The following is a 23,174-nucleotide window of genomic DNA, read 5'->3' as shown; positions in this document are numbered from 1 at the left end:
TCCTCTGTATTTCCTGCGCCTTGGCTCCAGCACATTCAGCTTCCTTCCCTCATTCCCATCTCCCCGCCCTGATGGCCAAGCTGACCCGCAAAAGTTCGGTTTGCCCCTCCGTTCTTTCCCAGTTGTCTTTTGTGGGTTTTGAAAACTTTCCCAATCCTCTGATTATAGGAGTTGAATTTATGTTGTAGCTGCACCAGACATTGGTTAGGCCACTTTTGGAATATTGTATGCAGTTCTGGTCTCTCTGCTAGAGGAAGGATGTTGTGAAACTTGAAAGTGTTCGGAAAAGATTGACAGGGATGTTGTCAGGGTTTGAGCTGAACAGGCTGGGGCTGTTTTCTCTCGAGCGCCAGAGGCTGAGGGGTGACCCTACAAACTTTTATAAAATCAGGAGGGACATGGATAGGGTAAATAGACAAGATCTTTTCCCTGGATGGGTCATAGCTTCAGGGTGAGGGTGAGATTTAAAATGAACCTAAGGGGCAACTCCTATATTCAGAGGATGGTGCGTGTAAGGAATGAACTACCAGAGGAAGTGGTGGTGGCTGGTACAATTACAGCATTTAAAAGGTACCCAGCTGGTGTAATGGAAAATTAACATTTATTGTGAAATCTATAAAAGCACAGGGAAACAAAGAAGTAAGGGCCTGACTTTGCAGACAGGCAGAAAAAAAATGTAAAGTTAAACCGACCTAACAGCAGACTTACAAGGCCAGTAAACTACCATATCAACAGTCAAGGAATAAGAAAAACAACTCCATACATGAAAAGGACCTCAAATGTTCCAGGCTCCTGGCCTTGAGCTGTTGATAAGGAAAAGTGAATCCAGCCAGGACTGACAGTTAAGACGAGTGTTGTAGAGAAAAGAGACCTTGGACTGCAGGTTCATAGTTCCTTGAAATTGGAGTCGCAGGTAGGCAGGATAGTGAAGAAGGCGTTTGGTATGCTGGCCTTTATTGGTCAGAGCAGAGAGTACAGGAGTTGAGAGGATAAGTTGTGGAATACTGTGTTCAGTTCTGGTCTCCCTGCTGTAGGAAATATGTGTGATACTTCGAAAGATTGACAAGGCTGTTGCCAGATTTTGAGGGTTTCAGCTCATGGAGAGGCTGAATAGGCTGACAATATTTACCCTGGAGCATCGGAGGCTGCATGGTGATCTTATAGACGTTTGTGAGGGGCATGGATAGGGTGAGTACTTAAAGTCTTTTCCCCAGGGTCGGAGAGTCTGTGGCACAGCAAGGAACCGTAATGACCTCCTCAGGAGACAGACACATGCTGCAACAGACAGGGTACCCTTCGTTGTTCTGTACTTCCCAGGGGCTGAAAAATTACGCCATGTTCTTCATGACCTGCAACACATTATCAATGAGGATGAGCACCTCACCAAGACCTTCCCCACCCCTCCACTGCTTGCCTTTAAAGAACTGCTAAACCTCAAACAGATCATTGTTCGTAGCAAACTGCCCGGCTCTCAGGACAACTCCGTGCAACCCTGTCACGGTGGACGCTGCAAGACGTGTCAGATTGTGGACATAGATACCACTATTACGCATGGGAACACTTCCCACCTTGTACATGGCAGGTACTCATGTGACTCAGCAAACGTTGTCTATCTGATACGTTGCAGGCAAGGATGCCCGGAGGCATGGTACATTGGGGAAACCGAGCAAAGGCTACGACAACGGATGAATGGGCACCGCACAATGATCAACAGACAGGAGGGTTTCCTCCCAGTTGGGGAACACTTCAGTGGTCCAGGACATTCAGCCTCGGACCTTCGGGTGACCATCCTCCAAGGTGGACTTCGGGACAGGCAGCAGAGGAAAGTGGCCGAGCAGAGGCTGATAGCTAAGTTCGGTACCCATAAGGAGGGCCTCAACCGGGACCTTGGGTTCATGTCACATTACAGGTGATCACCATTGCACTACACACACACATATATTCCTACACAAACACACACGGACACAGGTGCACACAGGCGCCCACACACACCCTTATAGACACACACACTTCCACACGCACCCCCTCACAGACTTAAGACACTCTGCACTCACTACACGCACATTCTCAAACTCACAACTCCCAACCCAGACAGACACACACACACAGACAGACAAAGACCCACATGCACACATATATTTTGTGTGGTGAATTTGTACTTGCAGAGTTACATTGCACTTTGCTCAAAAACTGCATACATTCATGGAGAACTCTGAGCTCAAAAACTGCATGAATTTATGTAAAACTCTGTTATATCACTTTTTAGATTAGAATCAGTCTAAACATCAGGTCATAGACAGAGAACACAGGGGGCTAACTCCTTCAAAATATTATCTAGCTATCACCACTGTTAACAGCTAACCCGAGAATGCAACTTTTAAAAAAAGGGTTTTGTGATTTACACATGAAAGAAGTGAAACTATCACTGTATTCTGACAGATGAAAGGCTTAACAGACAGATCAATTTTTCAATGTATAATTTCAGTTACATCACACTGCAAATTTTTGCTATAAATTCTGTGTTACGATCGAGCCCTCCACTACCACCTGATGAAGGAGCGTCGCTCCGAAAGCGAGTGTGCTTCCAATTAAACCTGTTGGACTACAACCTGGTGTTGTGTGATTTTTAACTTTGTACACCCCAGTCCGACAGCGGCATCTCTAAATCAAGGCAATCGGAGTTTTTTTAAAACCCGAAAAGTAACGAAGTTTAAATGATGCGAACCCGAAAATAAACGAAGTTTAGGCAATCGGAGTTTTTTTTTAAACGAAAACTAACAAAGTTAACACAACCCGAACCGAAAATAAATGAATTTTAAGCGATCGAATTTTTTTCTATTAAAAAGATAACACCAGAAAATAACCAATCTCTGGAGATTGATTTTGTTTTACTTCTGAAAGCAACGAAGCTCGGGAGAAAGAATTTTTTTTAAAAAACCAAAAATTAACAAAGCTTGGGAATTCAGATTTCAACCCTCCCCTCAGAGTTCAGCAATTTTCGAAGACCGTAAGTACCAAAGCACCCTCAACTTCAATTAATCTCTCCCCCCTTTTTAAACATTTAACAAGTCGCCCAGACTCATCCATTGCTAAGACCGATCCTTTCGGGCTGGACTGGTCACGTCAGACACCACTTGACTGACAGGAAAACCAAACGTTCGAAAAATAATCACGTCTGGCAGGCCGAATTCCTCAACACTCAATAGTGAAGGACATTTAACTCGTACACTGCTGTTCACAATCTGTCCGAGCCGAAACGTGCCAGGGCACCAAAATGAAGATCTGCGTCTCCTCAAGAGGGGCCTCTTGGTTCGAGATCGGTTAAAGGAATCGACAAATGCGGTGTATTCGAAAAGCAAGGTTCATTAGTTTATTGAATTAAGGTATCTTAACGCAATTCTATCCAGCAACACAGAGATTGAACCTTCTGTGTTCCGTGATGAAGTTGCGCAATTACATTTGAAAATTGCACATGATTTATATGTTTTTTTAAGAAATAGTAGTCTTAATTACGAGAAAGACCAATCACATATAATAAGGTGACATGATTTACAGCAAGTTAATCCAATGATATTTTCTTTAAGAAGGATATCTAATTTACATAAATTGTCATGCCATGTATTAGTTCACGTTAGTTCAAATGGTCAAATAATGTGTCAGTATTCATCTTATGAAAATTCTATTGTCCTCTTATCTTTGAACTGCAAGTTAATTCTGCGAATCAGCAGTATGTTCAGCAGTATGGTTCACAGGCCATTTTGTAGTATTCTTTTAAATCGAGAAGCCATTTTGTTGAAATAAAAATGTACATATTTTGTTGCCTAAATTCCAACTTTAGATCCTCACACCCACCTCCCAATTCAATCTATCACGACCAGACTAGGCAACAGTTTCTTCCCCCAAGCCATCAGGCTCCTTACCACTACATGATTAGACTCTTTTCCGTCTGACTATTTTTGCACATTTTCGAATTTCTGCTAGAAAAATGTCTATTATTTATCATTCTTTTATTATGCTGTAACTTGCGTGTTTTGCACTCTGGTCCCTCGAAGTAGAGGAGATGACAGAAACATTGGAAGCTGGTGAGAGAGCGTTCACAAAATTAATCCCGGGAATTGACGTGTTTGCTAATTTTGCAATGTTGCGTAGCTTAGCTGAGCATTCGTTCGAGTTTGGAAGAATGAGAGGAGATCTGAATGAATAAATATCAGAATTTTAGTGGGCCTGAAAGGTTAGTTGCCAAAAAGGTAGTGCTCATTTGTGGGAGAGTCTCAGACCAGAAGGAATAGCTTCTAATCTTAAATGTTTGCATATTTATGATGGAGATGAGGTGGATATCTTCTCTCCGAGGGTAATGAATCACAGGGCTATTGAAGTTCTATCACTAAGTATAGTCAAGGCAGATGTTGGGCAGAATTTTAATCAATAGGGGAATCAATAATAAGGCATGAATGTGGATTTTTGGATTATAATATTAATCATTATGGTAATAAATGGTGGAGCAGATTCGATGGGGTGAATGGATTATTTTGGCCAAAGGGCTTATAAACATCCTGTGGGACCTTGACAGGGGAGATATGGATAAAATGCTTCAACTTATGTATGATATTCAGACCTAGGGTTCCACAGGATCTGTCAGTCAACATTTTTCAGCATTTTTAGGAGAACGGGAATGAGGGTGATAATAGCCACAGTAGAATAAGAATGGAGGGAGACTGTAGCGTTACGATTCACATTTTTGAGGGAAGGAGAAAAGAAAGAATGTTCCACAGAAACCAGAATTGTCTGTTTTGAATTTCTATACTGTGTAGACAGCAATGTCTTCTGTAATCTCCTTTTACAGGATACGAGAAAGGGAGGATTTACAGCCAGAAATCTCAAAACAAGATCTGATAGAGACAATCAATTCATTGGCACGGGAATATCATCGGCCTTTGAATCTAGTAGAATTTTTTTATTTCTCTCCTGTCCTGTCTGCTTCACAAGGTTTCAAACATCAGTGAGACTGAGGTATGCATACCTGAGTGAGAGTGTTCCAATGAACTGACCGTGGGAAGAGCTTTAAGCGGGTACACAGCCTGAAATAGCAACACCCCATTCGCAGCAGCAATAGATGGAACACGTTCCATACATGAGTGGTCTTTCAACCGATTGTCAAAGCTGGAGAGAGACAAGGATTTCCACATCATGGAGAAATTGTGGGAGCAAAGCAATATCTTCGCCCTTTCTATTCCTCATCCTGGGAGGGAGAGAGAGAGGGAGGAAACACTAATCACTTGTAGCAACTGAAGTGAATCCAGGGAGGGAGCAGACTCTGCACAGGTGTCAGATGCTCTCTGTCCTTCTTAACGGTATATTAATTTTTTTCCCCTCAGTTTGATACGTTTATTTATATACAATTTGCATTGTGGAAAAAGATCGCTTCTTTCCTCATGTTCAGAATTAAAAGGGTAGTTACTCATGGGATGGAGCAGAATCTAAGGGATTGGCACGTTGATATAAAATGTAGACATATGTTGCTTCATATGGTGTATATCTGATATTATTCGCTGTTATAAAAGCCTTGTGGCTATTATTTTTCACATTCTAATCTAGCACTGAAGTTATATTCTGTATTTCTTGTCATCTTTTTTATTGAATAGGACAGCAGAAAGTCATTCAGCAACTTTACTGGTTTGTTTTTCTCAAGTAGCCTTGACATTTCATTTTCATTGTCCTTGATTCAGCTCCATTTCCAGTGCCTTTGTCGGCAGCTTGTTCCAGGTTATTGTCACCGAAATGAAGATTTCCTCCATACACACTTAAGGCTATCTGCCTGCATGAGGGTTTTCAGGTTTCTGTGTCCTGGATAATATGTGATCAGGCATCTGGCAAACTACAGGAATTGTCACCTATGTTATGTTCATTTAACAGTATTGACTGTGATCACGTATTTTGTGAATTTATTTTTGCAGGAAGACATGTAGAAAGAAATCTGAAAGCAAATGATACATCAACTTCTGACAGAGCCACTTGATTCATTGGGACTTGAATATCAGCAACCATTCCAATTGAGAAGAAATGTTTGCTTTTGTCTGCTTGAGAGATTTTGGACACTTTGGCAGGAAGAATACGGAGACACCCAAGTGAGGGAGATTCAGTGCACTGACTGTGAAAAGTGCTTGAAACCTGTTACTCAGTTTGGGGAATCAAAGTTTCACCCCTCACGGTGGAGAGAGACTGTGTACCCATTCTGTTGGTAATTTCAAACCCAGAGCGACACAAGGAAAGCTCTCCCCATGGGGAAACTGTGGAAATGTGGGGACTGTGGGAAAGGGTTCCCTTCCCCGTCAAGTGCTGGAGACTCATAGAAGCATTCACAAAGGGGAGAGGCCATTCTCCTGCTCTGTGTGTGGGAAGGGATTCAGTTGGCTGTGCAACCAGCTGATGCACTGGCATGTTCACACTGGGGAGAAGCCATTCACTTGCTCCAAGTACAGGAATACATTCGTCAATTCTCCTGGCCTGCTGAAACATCCTTGGGTCCGCACTGGGGAGAGGCCGTTCACCTACTGTCACTGCAGGAAGAGGTTCATGAGTTCATCTACCCTGCAGACATACCAGTGGGTCCACACTGGGAGAGGCTGTTCTCCTGCCCTGAGTGCAGGAAGGGATTTGGTTGGGTGGACAACTTCCAGAGGCATTAGTGAGTTCATGTGCCATCACTGGGATCGAAGGAGCAATGGCCAAGTGGTATTATCAACTGGATTACTACCTCAACTCTGGGAATTCCCGGTTTTGAATCCCGCCATGGCAGATTGGAATTTGGTCAGACATCTGGAGTTCAGAATCTAATGGTGAAACCATTTTCCGGGGGAAAACATCCTCATCTGATTCACTCATGATTTTCTTAGGGAAGGAAACTGCTGTTGTGGGAAAGGATTCACTCAGTCGTCCCAGATGCATCCTTTACCCGGTCTGGCCTACACATGACTCCAGACTCTCAGCAATATGGTCGACTTTAAACCCCTGTCCCCACCCCTGCCCCCGGAAAATGAGTGGGGAGAAACTTACTTGGATACAGTATATGGGTTGAAATTGTTGAGTGAGGCATTACTTCCTCCGGGTTAAGACTGTATCAAGGATTCAGTTACAAAGGGACACCTCAGTGCTTACCAATAATAAAGCAACTGGGGTGTCAGGGGAGGTCAGGGGTGTGTGTGTGTGCTTTGAGCTTCAGCTGTTGAAGAAAAGGAAAGCTACTTTTTGTAATATTTTTGCTGGGGAGATCATGAAGCTGTAACAAAGTTGGGTCGCAATAATGGTTACCTAAATTCGGACTCAGACATTGAAAGATTTAAAATCCAACAGTTTCTGTTTTAAAGCTGCTCACTCAGCTTCCAGCACTACGTTACCAAAGTCGTGTATCAGAAGGAGCAGTGAATCAGTAGCGAGTATCGTTCGAAACTGTTAAGATTTTCATCTCTGCAGGTACTGCATCGTTTCATCAGCATTGTAATGTTTACTGGCAGCAGCAGGAAGTGTTGTGGCTGTGTTCATGAGAAACAACGTTAAAAATCACATAACACCAGGATATAGTCCAACAGGTTTATTTGGGAGCACTAGCTTTCGGAGCGCTGCTCCTTCATCAAGTAGCTGTGGAGCAGGATCATAAGACACAGAATTTATAGCAAAAGATCAGTGTCATGCAACTGAAATGATATATTGAACAGACCAAGATTGCTGTTAAGTCTTTCATCTTTTAGAATGGGTTGCAGGTTTCAGTTCATTAATATGCAAATCCTAGAACTTCTTTTAAGTCATATCCTCGAGATAACTTAAGGTAGATAGGATAGTGAAGAAGGCGTTTGGTATGCTTTCCTTTATTGGTCAGAGTATTGAGTACAGGAATTGGGAGATCATGCTGCAGCTGTTCAGGACATTGGTTAGGCCACTGTTGGAATATTGCATGGTCTCCTTCCTATTGGAAAGATTACAGATTATATTACAGTGTGGAAACAGGCCCTTCGGCCCAACAAATCCAAACCGACCCGCCGAAGCACAACCCACCCCTACATTTACCCCTTACCTAACACTACGGGCAATTTAGCATAGCCAATTCACCTAACCTGCACATCTTTGGACTGTGGGAGGAAACCGGAGCACCCGGAGGAAACCCACGCAGACACGGGGAGAATGTGCAAACTCCACACAGTCAGTCGCCTGAGACGGGAATTGAACCCGGGTCTCTGGCGCTGTGAGGCAGCAGTGCTAACCACTGTGCCACCGTGCCGCCCATAAGATGTTGTGAAACTTGAAAGGGTTCAGAAAAGATTTACAAGGTTGTTGCCATGGTTGGAGGATTTGAGTTATAGGGAGAGGCTGAATAGGCTGGGGCTGTTTTCCCTGGAGCGTCGGAGGCTGAGGGGTGACCTTATAGAGGTTTACAAAATTATGAGGGGCATGGATACGATAAATAGACAAAGTCTTTTCCCTGAGATCGGGGAGTCCAGAACTAGAAGGCATTCCTTTTGGGTGAGAGGGGAAAGATATAAAAGAGACCTAAGGGGCAACTTTTTCACGCAGAGGGTGGTACGTGTATGGAATGAGCTGCCAGAGGATGTCGTGGAGGCTGGTACAATTGTAACATTTAAGAGGCATTTGGATGGGTATATGAATAGGAAGGGTTTGGAGGGATATGGGCTGGGTGCTGGCAGGTGGAATTAGATTGGGTTGGGATGTCTGGTCGGCGTAGACGGATTGGACCGAAGGGTCTGTTTCCATGCTGAACATCTCTAAGACTCCATGACTCTATTTTATAAAAAGAAGTGACAGCTCAGACAATGCATGGAAGGTGTGAGGTTCAAGTCTGTCAGTATCCCAATCTTGAGTCAGACTGGTTCTATTTCCAAAGTAGGAATTTATAAAATTATTACATGCATTGACTGCCTGCAGATTGTGCACTTTTTGAGCAAAATACAATGTATTTGCAAACATAATTCCGCAAATTCACCCTATTGACTTACATGCATGTGTGTGTATATGAGTGTGTGTGTGTGTGTGTGAGAGAGAGAGAGAGAGACTGTATCGTGTAGTGGAGTCACATATAGTGTGACATCAACCCAAGGTCCATTTGAAGCCATCCTCATGGCTATTGATACCCAAGTTTGGAATCCAAGTTGAACTTAGCCTCTGCTCGGCCACCAGAAATGATTAAGCAGTTACACAACACACATTGGAGAGTGTAAGGTGGGACTTGTCTTTTGATTTGCAGAAGGTGGGAGGCTCTGGATGCTGTGATCCAGGGCAAACACATGCTGGTGGAAATTCGGCTCAGAGAGATGGAGCTGAAAGCCAGGCTGCAGACCTTTGATGAAAAAGATAACCAGACATTTTATTCCAGGAGTTGGTCATTCCTCTCCGGACAGACCCTTCTGATTGAGTCAGTGGACAGGGTCAGGAGGTGTGAGCGTGGATCAGGCAGGTAAAGGGGATCTGAGAGAAGGCTGCAAGGGAGTGGAGGAGCGAACTGGCTGGGTGCTGGGAGTACGAACAACATTGGGGAGGTGTTGGTAAGGAACAGAATAGTGACAGGGATTGTCTCCGGTCTCCGCAGTTGGTAGCAGGAGGCCAGATGACATCGGTGTCTATCTGGTACCAGGATTCGGGAACCAATGTGCTCAGGGCTGAAGATGTGGGAAATGGAGGTTACAGCAGGTGTGGTCAACAAATGTCAGGAGAGAGCCTCTGCTGAGGGGGCGTGAAAAGTTAGAAGCTAACTCTGGACGGCACAGTGGCTCAGTGGTTAGTACCACTGCCTCACAGTGCCGGGGATCATGTTTGATTCCATCCTTGGGCAACTGTCTGTGTGGACTTTGGCACGTCCTCCTCCTTGTGTCTGTGTAGGTTACCTGCAAGTGCTCTGGTTTCCTTCCACAGTCCAAAGATCTGCAGTTTAGGGTGGATTGGCCATGCTGAAGTGTGCAGATTAGAGTGGGTTAGCCATGAGGAACTGTAGGGCTATAGGGTCAGTGAATGGGTCTGGGTGGGATGCTATTTGGAATGTCAGTGTGAATTCGATGGGCCGAATGGCCTGTCAGAATTATGATTCTACTGTTTTCGCCACGTATATATTGAGAAATGATTGACACAAGTCTGCTGTGGGAGGAGTGGGTTCCAGTTCGTGAGATATCAACACCGGTCCTGTGGAAGGTGGGATTTGGGCAGTCTCTCCACCCCACCCTCTGCCCCCCTGTCCAATCTCTCCCCACCCACTGTCCCCGTCCTTTCTCTCGCAAACCCCACCCTCTGCCCTGCATTCTCTTCCTCCCCACCTCTGCCCACCAGTCTTTCTCTTTCCCTCACCATCGGTCCCCACAATCTTCTCCATTCCCATCACCCTCTGTTCCCCCCAGTGTTCTCATCCTCCCACCCTCTGTCCCCCTATCAATTATCTCTCTCACCCCCTGACACTCTGCCCCTCCGTCCATTCTCTCTCCTTCTCTTCCACCCACTCCCTGTCATTGTGGATGCCTCAAACCCTCTTCGATCGCTGTGTCAAACCCTTCTAGGAAGAGAGAAAGAGAATGGATGTTGATGACTCTACCTGGTAGACACGGCTGCACGAAAAATTACTGATCTTTAAAATTGAGAATAGCTAAAATGATATATTCAGAAATATCATGAAAGCATGTTCAACTTTATAGAAAAGCTGCAGACATCTTTCTGAAACTTGCATTCAAATATGTCCAGTTAGTCCACAGTTGAGGACAGGGTGTAATTTGTGGATGGCCCATTCCTAGTCTTGTGAAATTGATTCTGACTATGCAGAAATAGAACCATAGAGTTGTACAAACCCGTCGGTCCATGCTGACCAGGTATCCTAAATTAATCTTGGCCCATATACCCATCCAAATGTCTTTTAAATTTTGTAATTGTACCAGCCTCCACCACTTCTTCTGGCAGCTAATTCAATACATGCACCACCCTTTGCGTGAAAAATTTGCCCCTCAGGTCCTTTTTATATCTTTCCCCTCTCACCCAAAATGAATGCCCTCTAGTTCTGGACTCCCCCACCCCAGCGAAAAGATCTTGTTTATTTAACCTATCAAAGCCCCTCATGATTTTATAAATCTCTATAAGGTTTTATAAACCCTCAGCATCCAACGCTGTATGAAAAACAGCCCCAGCCTATTCAGCCTCTCCCTGCAGCTGAACCCCTCCAACCTTTGCAACATATTTGTAAATCGTTTTTGAACCCTTCTAAGTTTCACAACATCATTGCTACTCATGATTAATAGGCTGTGAACAATCTATCTTATTCAGGGCATAAGATGGGGCATTTGTTGAGGGGAATTAACTTTCAAACTTTTTTTCTGACCCTGAGGTCCCTTTAAATCTTTTCCCTCTCAACCCAAATCTATGCCCTCTAGTTTGGGACTCGCCTACCCTGGGGAAAAGACATTCAAAAGTTGAGGAGTCACACAAAATGCAAACGCAATAAAATGTCGAGCTACAGGTTTAAAAAAAATGTGGCTTCAGCTTTTTTTTTTAAACTCCTGTTGACATTTGACATTCGGGTACAAAATCTCGTCAACAACACCAGCATCGCCACAGACCACACTGCGCATACTCCTCGGTGTCAGTAAGTACTGCGCATGTTCAGCGGCGTTAACAAGACCTGCGCATGCCCCACGCTGTCCGCAATTAAGGACCGCGACCTTCTTTTGATGGACCAATGGGGAGCTTGGGATGACCGGAAGGAGCCTGGTTCCTTTGTCAATCAGAGGCTTGCTATTGTCTGAATACGGAAGTTTGACCATGAGCTTCTGAAGCTGCTACTGCTGTTGTTCCTCTCTGAATGAAGATTGAGCTTCACCCCAGACTGTAACTTCTTTCCTCTGTCCAACATCTGTGAGTAAGGCACTTTCTTTTCTCACCCCCTTTTCCATTTGTTTTCATTCTGGGGTTCAATTTTTGTTTTGCAGTAATTGAAAGGGAGGGGAGAGAGTCTGGAAAAGTTGGTCCAAGATTGTGTCTCAGTTAGCAAACACATGGCAAATGTAGTAGCACAATGTGAAGTTATCGCATTTGCTGTTTTTAAAAAAAAAGCAGAAAGGAGACGCATTCCTTAAATAGTGATATATTGGAATGTGAAGAAAGTGAGGATTGCATATGCTGGAGATCAGAGTCGAAAAGTGTAGGGCTGGAAAAGCATAGCAGGTTCAGGCAGCATCTGAGAAGCAGGAGATTCGACATTTCAGGCACGAGGCCTTCATCAGGAATGATGTGTTGATGTACAAACAGGCCTCAGCGTCCTTCTATATCAGCAAGCAATGAGCAAGGCAAGTGGTACATTAGCAAGAGGAATTGAGTTCAGAGGTGGCGATGTCTTCCTGCAGTTGGGGGTGGGGTTCATTGAATATATTCAAGGCTGAGTTCATTTGAATTTTCGACAACAAGGAAGTGGATGGTTATGGGGGGAGGCAAGAAAATGGGTTTAAGACCAGTATAGAACAGTTAGACAGTCAGACAGTGCAGAAACAGACTGTTCTGTCCAACTAGTCCATGCTGACTATGTTCTCAAACTAAACTAGTTGCACCTGCCAGTGTTTGGCCCATATCCCTCTGAACCATTCCTATTCATGTGTTGATCCAACTGCTTTTTAACCCTTTTAACTGGACTACATCCACCACTTGAACTGAATTGAATTTATTTATTGTCACATGTACTGAGGCACAGTGAAAAGCGTTGTCTTGCGATCACATAGTTAAGTAGCATAGTAAATAATAGGTAAATAGTGGCAAAAACAAAAACAAAGGTTCAGACAAATCCTGAGAGTTTGAGAGTCCATTCAGTGTTCTAACAATAGTAGGGTAGAAACTGTCACAAAACTGGCTGGTGCGTTTGTTCAGGCTTCTGTACTTTCTCCTCGATGGTAGAGGTTGTAGACAAACATTGCCAGAGTGGGATGGATCTTTAAGAATGCTGGCGGCTTCCCTTGACAGCAGGTCTGGTAGATGGATTCTATAGATGGGAGGTTGGCCTTTGTGATTGTCTGGGCTGAGTTCTCTGTAACCGTCTCCAATCTTGAGTGGTACAGTTGCCATACCAGGTAGTGATACATCCAAGACAGCTTGTTGTGGATGACCATTCCCAGGAGCTTGACACTCTTCTCTCATTCCACCTCAGTGCTGTTAATGTGTCTGGGTGCATGAGTAACATCCGACCAAAAGTCAATAACGAGTTACTTGGTTTTGCTAGCATTGAGATCTAGTTTGTTTTCAGTGCATCATTTTTCCAGGTCTTCCACCTCCCGTCTGCAGTCTGTTTTGTTGCCATCTGAGATTTGACTGACTATAGTGGTGACAGTGAACTGGTAAATGGCATTAGTCTTGTATTTGGTGACGCAGTCATGGGTATACAGTGAGTACAGTAGGGGGCTGAGTATGCACCCCTGGAGGGCTCCAGTGTTGAGTGTTAGTGAGGATCAAATATTGTCCCCAGTCTTCACTGATTGTGGCCTGTGGGTCAGGAAACTGAGGATCCAGTTGCAGAGAGTGGGGCTTAGTCTGAGATCACTAAGTTTAGTAATCAGTCTTGAGGGGATAACAGTGTTGAAGGCTGAACTGTAGTCAAGTTGGATTCTTACGTACCTGTTCTTGGTGTCAAGATGTTCCAGGGAGGAGGGAAGGGCAAATGATATGGCATCTGACGTGGATCCCAATTTGCCGATGGGCAAATTGGAGTGGGGCAAGAGTAGTGGGAAGGCTGGAGTTGATTACTGCCATGACCAGCTTTTCAAAGCAATTCATGACCACCGAAGTTAGGGCAACTGGGCGGTAGTCATTGAAACGTGCTGCATGAGTCTTCTGAGGCACAGGGATGATGTTGGCCCTCTTGAAACAGGCAGGGACAGTGGACTGCTGCAGGGAGAGGTTGAAGGTGTACGGGAAGACCTCTGCCAGTTGGTCTGCACATGCTCTGAGTGCATGGCCTGGTCCTACGTCTGATCCCATCGCTTTCCTTGATTCACACGAAGGAAAACTGATCTGACCTCTGGAATTTGTCTGGACATTCATTCCACACACAAACTACTCTCTTAAAAAAGGGTGCTTCTGATGTCTTTTTAAAATCTTTCTCCTCTCGCCTTAAAAATGTGCTCCCTAATCTTGAAGCTCACATCTGAGCGAAAGGACATCTCAATCCTTCGTGATTTTATAATCCTCTGTGAGGTCACCTCTATGTTCCAGTGAAAAAAAATCCCAGTTTATCGACCTAGATGTAGGTAGATTAATATCCAGTCATGATCTGTTGAATGCTGGTGCAGGCTTGAAAGACTAAATGGCCTACTCCTGCTCCCAAGTTTCTCTCACTGTGTCCAGAACAGCAAGAGCCTATAAGACACAGGAGCAGAAATTAGGCCAATCAGCCCACTGGGTCTGCTCCACCATTCAATCATGGCTGATAAATTTCTCAACCCCATTCTCCAGCTTTCTCCCCTTGATACTCAAGAACCTATCATCTGTTTCAGTCTTAAATATACTCAGTGACTTGGCTACAGCAGCTTTCTGTGGCAGTAAATTTCATAGATTCACCACTGTCTGGCTGAAGACGTTTCTCCTTATCTTCGTTCGAAAAGATCTGCCGTTTACTCGAAGGCTGTGCCCTCAAGTCCCCATCTCTCCTACCAGTGGAAACATCTCCCCCAACATGCACTCTGTCCAAGCCATTCAGCATTCTTATGTTTCGATTAAATCCCCCCTGAGTGTAGGCCTGTTAATCAGCATGAACCAGACTTTTCAGGATGAGGCAGAGCAAGGATTTGGTTCAGTAAAATGAGAATAAAAGGAGTGTGTGTGGGATGGAGATTTTCAGCTTTTAGGGAATAAGAGAGGAAAGAGAGTTTGCTATAAATTATAATCGATTGGATGGGATAATGGACTGAGGATTGGCAGATGGAGTTTAATTTAGACAAACGTGAGGTGTTGCATTTTAGGAAAGCAATCCAGGACTTAACCAGTTAATGGGGAATGTTGCTAGTGAGGGTGAGAATAGGTGGACAGGGCAGATGATTGCGTGGCTGAGGAACTGGTGCATGGGAGAAAGGATCCAAAAATGTGACTATTGGAGTCTCTTCTGGGGTAGAAAAGACCTGTACAAGAAGGATGGATCGCACCCGAATTGGAAGGGGACTAATATATTGCTGGGAGATTTGCGAGAGCTGCTCAGGAGAATTTAAACTAGTAAGGTAGGGGTGGGTGGGGGGCAGGGATTGCTGGGACCCAGAGAAATAGTGAGGAAAGAGATCAGTCTGTGACTGGTCCAGTTGGGAAAGGGACTGAGTTAAACAATCAGAGCAGGAAGTAACAAAGCAGAGAACAAGGTAGGACTGGTAAATTAAACTGCATTCATTTCAATTGCAAGAGGCCAAACAGGGAAGGCAGATGATGGTTAGGAACTTGGGACTGAGATATCATGGCAGTTACAGAAACATGGTTCAAGGATGGACAGCACTGACAGCTTAATGTTCTAGAACACACATGGTATTGGAAGGATAGAAAGGGGGGCAGGAGAGGAGGGAGAGTGGCTTTTTTGATAAGGGATATATTACTGTGCTTAGGGAGGATATTCCTGGGAATACATGCAGGAAGCTTATTTGGGTGGAACTGAGAAATAAGAAAAGGGATGATCACCTTATTGGGATTTTATTACAGACTCCCTAATAGTCAGAGGGAAATTGAGAAAAAAATTGTAAGGAGATTTCAGTTATCTGTAATAATAATAGGGTGGTTATGGTCAGGGATTTTAACTTTCCCAACATAGACTGGGACTGCCATAGTGTTTAAAGGCAGTACAAAGGCAGTTGGAGTATACTTAAGAGTAAACTCAGGAGGGCAAAAAGGGAACATGAGATAGCTTCGACAAGTCGAGTTAAGGAGGAATTTAAATGTGTACAAGAAAATTTTCTGATTCAGTAAGTGGATGTTCTGACTAGTGAAGGTGCAAACCGTGACCTACTCTTGGGAAATAAGGCCGGGCAGGTGACTGAGCTATCAGTGGAGGAGCACTTTGGGGACAGTGACCATAATTCTATGAGCTATAAAAGAGTGATGATAAAGTATAGACCAGATATAAATTGGAGGATGGCTAACTTGGTATTAGGCAAGATCTTCCAAAAGCTAACTGGGAGCAGATGTTCGCAGGTAAAGGGATGGCTAGAAAATGGGAAGCCTTCAAAAATAAGAAACTGAGAGTCCAGAGACAGTATATTCTTGTTAGGGTGAAAGGGGAAAATCTAGGTAAAAACAAGGACTGCTGGAAACCAGATTCTAGATTAGATGAAGGGCTTTTGCCCAAAACATCGATTTTCCTGCTCCTCGGATGCTGCCTGAACTGCTGTTTTTCCAGCACCACTCTCATCTAGAACCTATGGTGAAAGGGGAGGCTGGTAGGTGTAGTGAATGCTGAATGACTGGAGGAATTGAGCTTTTGGTTCAGAAAAAGAAGGAAGCATATGACAAGTAAAGACAGGAGAGATCGAGTGAATCCTGACAGTATAAAGGCAGTTGGAGTATACTTAAGAGTAAACTCAGGAGGGCAAAAAGGGAACATGAGATAGCTTCGACAAGTAGAGTTAAGGAAAATCCAAAGGGTTTTTATAAATACATTAAGGAGAAAAGGGTAACTAGGGAGAGAACAGGGCCCCTCAAAGATCAGCAAGACAGTCTATGTGTGGAGCTGCAGGAGTTGGGGGAGATAATAAACTAGTATTTTGCATCAGTGTTTACTGTAGGGAAGGACATGGAAGAAATAGAATGTGTGGAAACAGATGATGATATCTTGAAAAATGTAAAAATGTCCATACTACAAAGGAGGTGGTGCTGGATGTCTTGAAATGCATGCAAGTGGATAAATCCCCAGAACCTGATCAGTTATACCCTAGAACTCTGTGGGAAGTTAGAGAAGTGATTGCTGGGTCCCTTGCTGAGGTATTTGTACCATCGATAGTCACAAGTGAGGTGATGAAAGACTGGAGGTTGTCTAATGTGGTACCAATATTTAAGAAAGATTGCAAGGAAAAGTCAGGGAACTATCAACCAGTGAGCCTGACATTGCCGGAGGGCAAGTGGTTGGAGGTAATCCTGAGGGACAGGATTTACATGTATTTGGAAAGGCAAGGATTGATTAGGGATAGTCAGCATGGCTTTGTGTGTGAGAAATCATGCCTCACGAACTTGATTGAGTTTTTTGAAGAAGTAACAAGGGATTGACGAGGACAGAGCAGTCGACATGATCTCCATGAACTTCAGAAAGGCATTCAACAAGGTTCCTCATGAGAGACTGCTTAGCAAGGTTAGATCTCGAGAAATACAGGGAGAACTAGCCATTTGGATACAGATCTGGCTTGAAGGTAGAAGACAGAGGGTGGTGGTGAAGGGTTGATTTTTAGACTGGAGGCCTGTGACCAGTGTTGTGCCACAAGGATTGGTGCTGGTTCAACTACTTTTCATCATTCATATGAATGATTTGGATGTGAGCATAAGAGGTATAGTTAGTAAGTTTGTAGATGACACCAAAATTGGAGGTGTAGTGGACAGCAAATAAGGTTACCTCAGATGACAATGGGATCTTGATCCGATGGGCCAATGGGCTAAGGAATGGCAGATGGAGTCTAATTGAGATAAATGTGAGGTACTACATTTGGAAAAGCAAATCAGGTAAGGTCCGAGGGAGTGTTGCTGATCAAAGAAACCTTGGAGTGCAGGTTCATAGCTTCTTGACAGTAGAGTCGCAGGTAGATAGAACAGTGAGGAAGCTTTTGTGGGGGGTGGGGGGGGGGGGTGGGGGGAGGGAGGGAGTGTGACCTTCCACATGTTTATTCTATCCATAATCCTCATGATTTTATAAACAGACAAGATCTTTTCCCTGGGTTGTGGAGTCCAGAACTAGAGGGCATAGGTTTAGAGTGAGAGCGTAAAGATTTTAAAAGGCACCTCAGGGATAAGTGTTTCATGCAGAGGGTGGTGCATGTATGGAACGAGTGTCAGAGTAAGTGATGGAGGATGGTACAATTACGGTATTTAAAAGGCATGGATGGGTATATGAATAGGAAGGGTTTAGAGCGATAGTGGCCAAGTCCTGGCAAATGGGACGAGTTTAGGTTAGGATAACTGGTCGGCATGGACGAGTTGGACTAAAGGGTCTGTTTCTGTGCTGTACACCTCTATGACTTTACTTCAGGACTCTGAAATTGTTCATGAAAACCACTTCAGTAATCTGTCCAGTTTTAAGACTACAATATACAGGAGCAGAATGAGGCCATTTGGCCCATTGAGTATGCTCCACCAGTCGATCATGGCCGATATGTTTCTCAACCCCATTCTGTTGCCTTCTCCTCATAACCCTTGATCCCCTTACTTATCAAAGACCTATCTATCCCTGTCTTAAATGCCCTCAATGACTTGGCCTCCACAGCGCTCTGCAGCAATGAGATCCAGAGATTCACCATCCTCTGGCTGCAGAAATTCCTCCTCATCCCAGTTCTGAAGGGCATTCCTTAACCCTGAGCCTGTGTCCTCTGGTCCTCGTTTCTCCTACTGGTGGAAACATCTTCCCCACATCCACTGTATCCAGTCAGAGTCACACAGCACGGAAACAGATCCTTCGGTCCAACCAGTCCATGTTGACCATAATCCCATATTAAACTAGTCCCACCTACATGTGCTTGGCCCAATATCCCTCTGAATATTTCTTATTCATGTACTTATCCAAATGGCATTTAAATGCTGTGACTAAGCGCATCTACCACTTCCTCTGGAAATTCATTCCACACGTGAAGCACTCTGTGTAAAAATGTTGCCCCTTATTTTGTTTTTAAATCTTTCTGTTCTCACCTTAAAAATATGTCCGCTAGTCTTGAAATCCCTCATTCCAGGGAAATGACTCCTGACATTCACCTTCTCTGTATCCAGCAAGATTTTATAAATCTCAAAGAAGACCTGAAATGTTAGCTTGCTCTCTCTATGTGGACGCTGCCTGACCAGCTGTGATCTCCAGCATTTGTTGTTTTCAGGACGGATTCCAGCATCTGTCGCAATGCGCTCCTAAATGTTGGCTACCTCTTTCCAGATCCTTCGAGACTCAACCTTACTCAACAATCCACTGTGCGGTACAGTCAATAAAGTTCCACATTGCATCTCTTTCAGCACACACGGGCAGCACGTGGCTCAGTGGTTAGCACTGCTGCCTCACAGCACCAGGGACAAGGATTTGACTCCAGCTTCAGGTGACTGTGCAAACTCCACACAGACATTGTCTCCCCCCCGTGGCTGTGTGGGTTTCATCTAGATGCTCCGGTTTCCTCCCACAGTCCAAAGATGTACAGGTTAGGATGAATTGGCCATGCTCAATTGCCCCATAGTGTTCAGGGATGTGTGGGTTAGGTATATTAGTCGGAAGTAAATGGAGAGTTGTTGGGCCAAATGGCCTCATTCCGCACTGTAGGGATTCGATGTGGCAACCCCCCAGCTGTTTGCATTTCCTGTAGGGGAAGTGGGGACGGGCCGAAATTCAGTGTGTGTGAAGCGAAAATTAAACGTAGTGCTTTGCTTGAGCTCAAGCTGAGTGACTTGGTGGCGGACTGGAAAAGGAAGGTACAGTGTCTGTGGTTAGTGATGCTGCCTCACGGCACCAGAGAGCCAGATACAATTCCAGCCTTAGAGCCGTTGTCTGTGTGAATATTGCACATTCTCCGTCTGGTGTTTGCGGCGGATTTCTTCCAGTGCACCTGTTTCTTCCCACTATCCAAAGATGTGCAGGTTTGGGTGAATTAGCCATGTTAAATTGTCCATAGTGTCCAGGATGTGTAGGTTAGATGCATTAATCAGGTTTAAATGTAGAGCAATCAGTGTAGGGTAATGGTGCTTTCAATTTCATGGAATTACAAAAGAAAAGAATGTTCCGCATAAAGTCGAATTGCTTGTTCTGAATTTCTACCCTGACTGACAGTGATGACTTTCATAATCTGTTTTTTCCAGTGCATTTGAAGATTTGAAGACTGAGTTTCAAATTCAGTAGTTGAAGGGCTTATGCCCGAAACAGCAACTCTCCTGCTCCTTGGATGCTGCCTGACCTGCTGTGTATTTCCAGCACCACACATTTTGACTGACTCTCCAGCGTCTGCAGTCCTCATTTTCATGTCAATGACAGACAGTCAATCAATCCATTGGGACTGTAACGATTTTTGACTATGCTTCTGTGAGAAGGAGCAAAATTCTTTGGTTTCTGTTTCAGTACGCTTTCAGCATCAGTGGAGCTGGATGAGAGACGCTACTGTAGCAGCGCATTGAATGTGCAGCCTGTCACAATTATACAGCCTGGAAAGAGGAATTCACGGCAGGGAGGGTTTGTACATGTGTTTGTGTGCAGCTGAAGCTTTGGCCATGGAGAAACCAGAGGAATCTCGCCCCATGGAGAAACCGTGGAAGTGTGGTGATTGCGGGAAAGGCTTCAGTGTCCCATCTGCCCTGGAAATTCATCAGCGCAGTCACACCAGGGAGAGGCCGTTCTCCTGCCCAGAGTGTGGGAAGGGATTTATCCGCTCTTGCCACCTGCTGGACCACCGCCGAGTCCACACTGGGGAGAGACCATTCACCTGCCCCGAGTGCGGGAACACCTTCACCCACTCCTCCCACTTGCTGGCGCATCAGCGTGTCCACACCGGGGAGAGGCCCTTCCCCTGCTCCGATTGTGGGAAGGCCTTCAGCAAATCCTCTGACCTGCTGAAGCACCAGCGGGTCCACACGGGGGAGCGGCCATTCAGTTGCCCTGAGTGCAGGAAGGCATTTAGCGATTCCTCTGCCCTGCTGAGGCACCAGTGGGTCCACACAGGCAAGAAGCCGTTCCCCTGCCCTGAATGTGGGAAGGGCTTCAGCAGTTCCTCCTCCCTGCTGACACACCAGCGGGTCCACACTGGGGAGAGGCCATTTGCCTGCCCTGAGTGTGGGAAGAATTTTCCCCAGCCCTCCCAACTGCTGACCCACCGGCGGGTCCATACCGGGGAGAAGCCATTCTCCTGCTCAGTGTGCAGGAAGGGCTTTGCGGTCTCCTCCAACCTCGTGGCCCACCGGCGGGTCCACACGGGGGAAAGGCCCTTCAGCTGCCGCGAGTGCGGGAAGGCTTTCAGCAATTCCTCCCACTTGCTGAGGCATCAGCGGGTCCACACTGGGGAGAAGCCGTTCTCCTGCCCAGAGTGCGAGAAACGCTTTAACCGGTCCTCCCACCTACTGACCCACCAGCGGGTCCACATGGGAGAGTGGCCGTTCTACTGTCATGAGTGCAGGAAGGGCTTCAGCAATTCTTCTGCTCTGCTGACCCACCAGCGGGTCCATAGAGGGGAGAGGCCATTCAGCTGCCCTGAGTGTGGCAAGAGGTTCACATTTTCCAGCAACCTGTGAAGACACCAGTGGGGGCACCAGTGCTCCCAACAATCGGATACTGCCAGTGACGCTACTGTGGATTAAACCTTGTGCCCCACTCTGACAATGGGTGCAGTGGGAAAGTTGGTGGGCTTTTAAAAATTTCTGGACTGCACACTGCCTTGCACCCCCAAGTGCAACTCTAAAGTGGCTCGGGGCGACATGGTGGCTCAGTGGTTAGCACAGCTGCCTCATAGAGCCATGGATTCGGGTTTGAATCTACTGTTTGATTCTCCCGTGTCTGCATGGGTTTCCTCCGGGTGTTCCGGTTTTGCTCCCACAATACAAAGATGTACAAGTTAGGGTGAGTTAGCCTAGCTAAATTGTCCATAGTGTTCAGGCAATGTGTAAGTGTGGTGCAGTAGTCATGGGTAAATGTAGACTGGTCAAAAGTGTGGTGCTGGAAAAGCATAGTAGGTCAGGCAGCATCTGAGGCGCAGGAGAATCGACGTTTTGGGCATAAGTCCTTCATCAGGATTCTCCTGGTCTTCGGATGCTGCCTGATCTGCTGTACTTTTCCAGCACCACATTCTTGACTCTGATCTCCAGCATCTGCAGTCCTCACTTTCTCCAAGTAAATGTAAAGTAATAGGGTTAAGAGAATAGGTCTGGGTGGGTAACTGTACGGAGGGTTGGTGTTGCCTTGTTGGTCCAAAAGGCCTGTTTATATTCTGTAGGGATTCTGTGATTCCATAAACTTTGCTTCCAGTGGGCGACATTACTCGGAGTCTGGGACTGCACGTTCCTAAGAATCCGCAGAAACCTAAGACCACAAGACCACTGGAGCAGACATGAGGCCATTCAGCCCATTGAGTCTGCTCCACCGTTTGTTAGAAACAAAAAATAATTGCGGTTGCTGGAATCCAAAGTAGGCAAGCAGGAGGCTGGGAGAACGCAGCAAGCCAGGTAGCATTAGGAGGTGAAGTTAGCATTTCGGGTATTAACCCTCCTTCAGGACTGAAGAAGGATTCTTCCCAAAACATTGACTTCCGTATCAGAAACAATTTACCAGGATGTTGCCAGGGGTTGGAGGGTTTGAGCTGCAGGGAGAGGCTATTTGGCTGGGTGAGAGATTTAAAAGGGACGTAAGGGGCAATGTTTTCACGCAGAGGGTAGTGCATGTATGGAATGAGTTTCCAGAGAAAGTGGAGGCTGGTACAATTATACCACTGAGAAGGCATTTGGTTTCGGACATGAACAGGAAGGGTTCAGAAAGATAATGGGCCAAATACTGACAAATGGAACCAAATTAATTTAGGATGTCTTGTCAACGTCGATGAGTTGGACCGAAGGGTCTGTTTCTGTGCTGTACATCTCTCTGTCTACTGGTCCTGATGTAAGTTTTAAAATTGAGTCCAAGTAACTTTGAATAGTTCAGTCTTGTTGAACTCACCTCTTGAAAGGTTTCAAGTGAATCCTCCAAGTGATACTGTTTAAAAATGCCGAGTTGGACAAAATATCCCATTAAGTTCGACACAAACCCACAGCTGAAGATATCAGAAATCACAACACCAGCTTACAGACCAACAGGTTTATTTGAAATTACAAGCTTTAGGAGCATTGCTCCTTCTTCAATGCTGCTGCTTCATCACTTCACCGACAAAGGAGCAGTGCTCTGAAATCTTGAGTTCAAATAAACCTGTTGGACTCTAACCTGGTGCCATTTGACTTCTGACCTTGTCCAGCCCAATCCAACACCAGCACTTCCACAGCAG

At 45.2% G+C, this 23,174-nt stretch overlaps 1 protein-coding gene across 1 annotated transcript; it reads left to right on the top strand.

The window, feature by feature from the left end:
• The first annotated feature begins 16,411 nt into the window (after positions 1–16,411).
• Positions 16,412–21,438, top strand: LOC148144704 (uncharacterized). The gene is made up of 2 exons (XM_087975734.1): positions 16,412–16,430; positions 20,612–21,438. Exons 1-2 carry the CDS (start codon positions 16,412–16,414, stop codon positions 21,436–21,438), a joined length of 846 nt encoding a protein of 281 aa, XP_087831860.1.
• Positions 21,439–23,174: the final 1,736 nt, after the last annotated feature.

This window comes from Chiloscyllium plagiosum, unplaced genomic scaffold, assembly GCF_037043375.1.
Source record: "Chiloscyllium plagiosum isolate Xiang-an unplaced genomic scaffold, Cpla_swu_hap1 HiC_scaffold_27, whole genome shotgun sequence".
Lineage (NCBI taxonomy): Eukaryota > Metazoa > Chordata > Chondrichthyes > Orectolobiformes > Hemiscylliidae > Chiloscyllium > Chiloscyllium plagiosum.
This window is presented reverse-complemented; position numbering and strand designations above follow the sequence as displayed.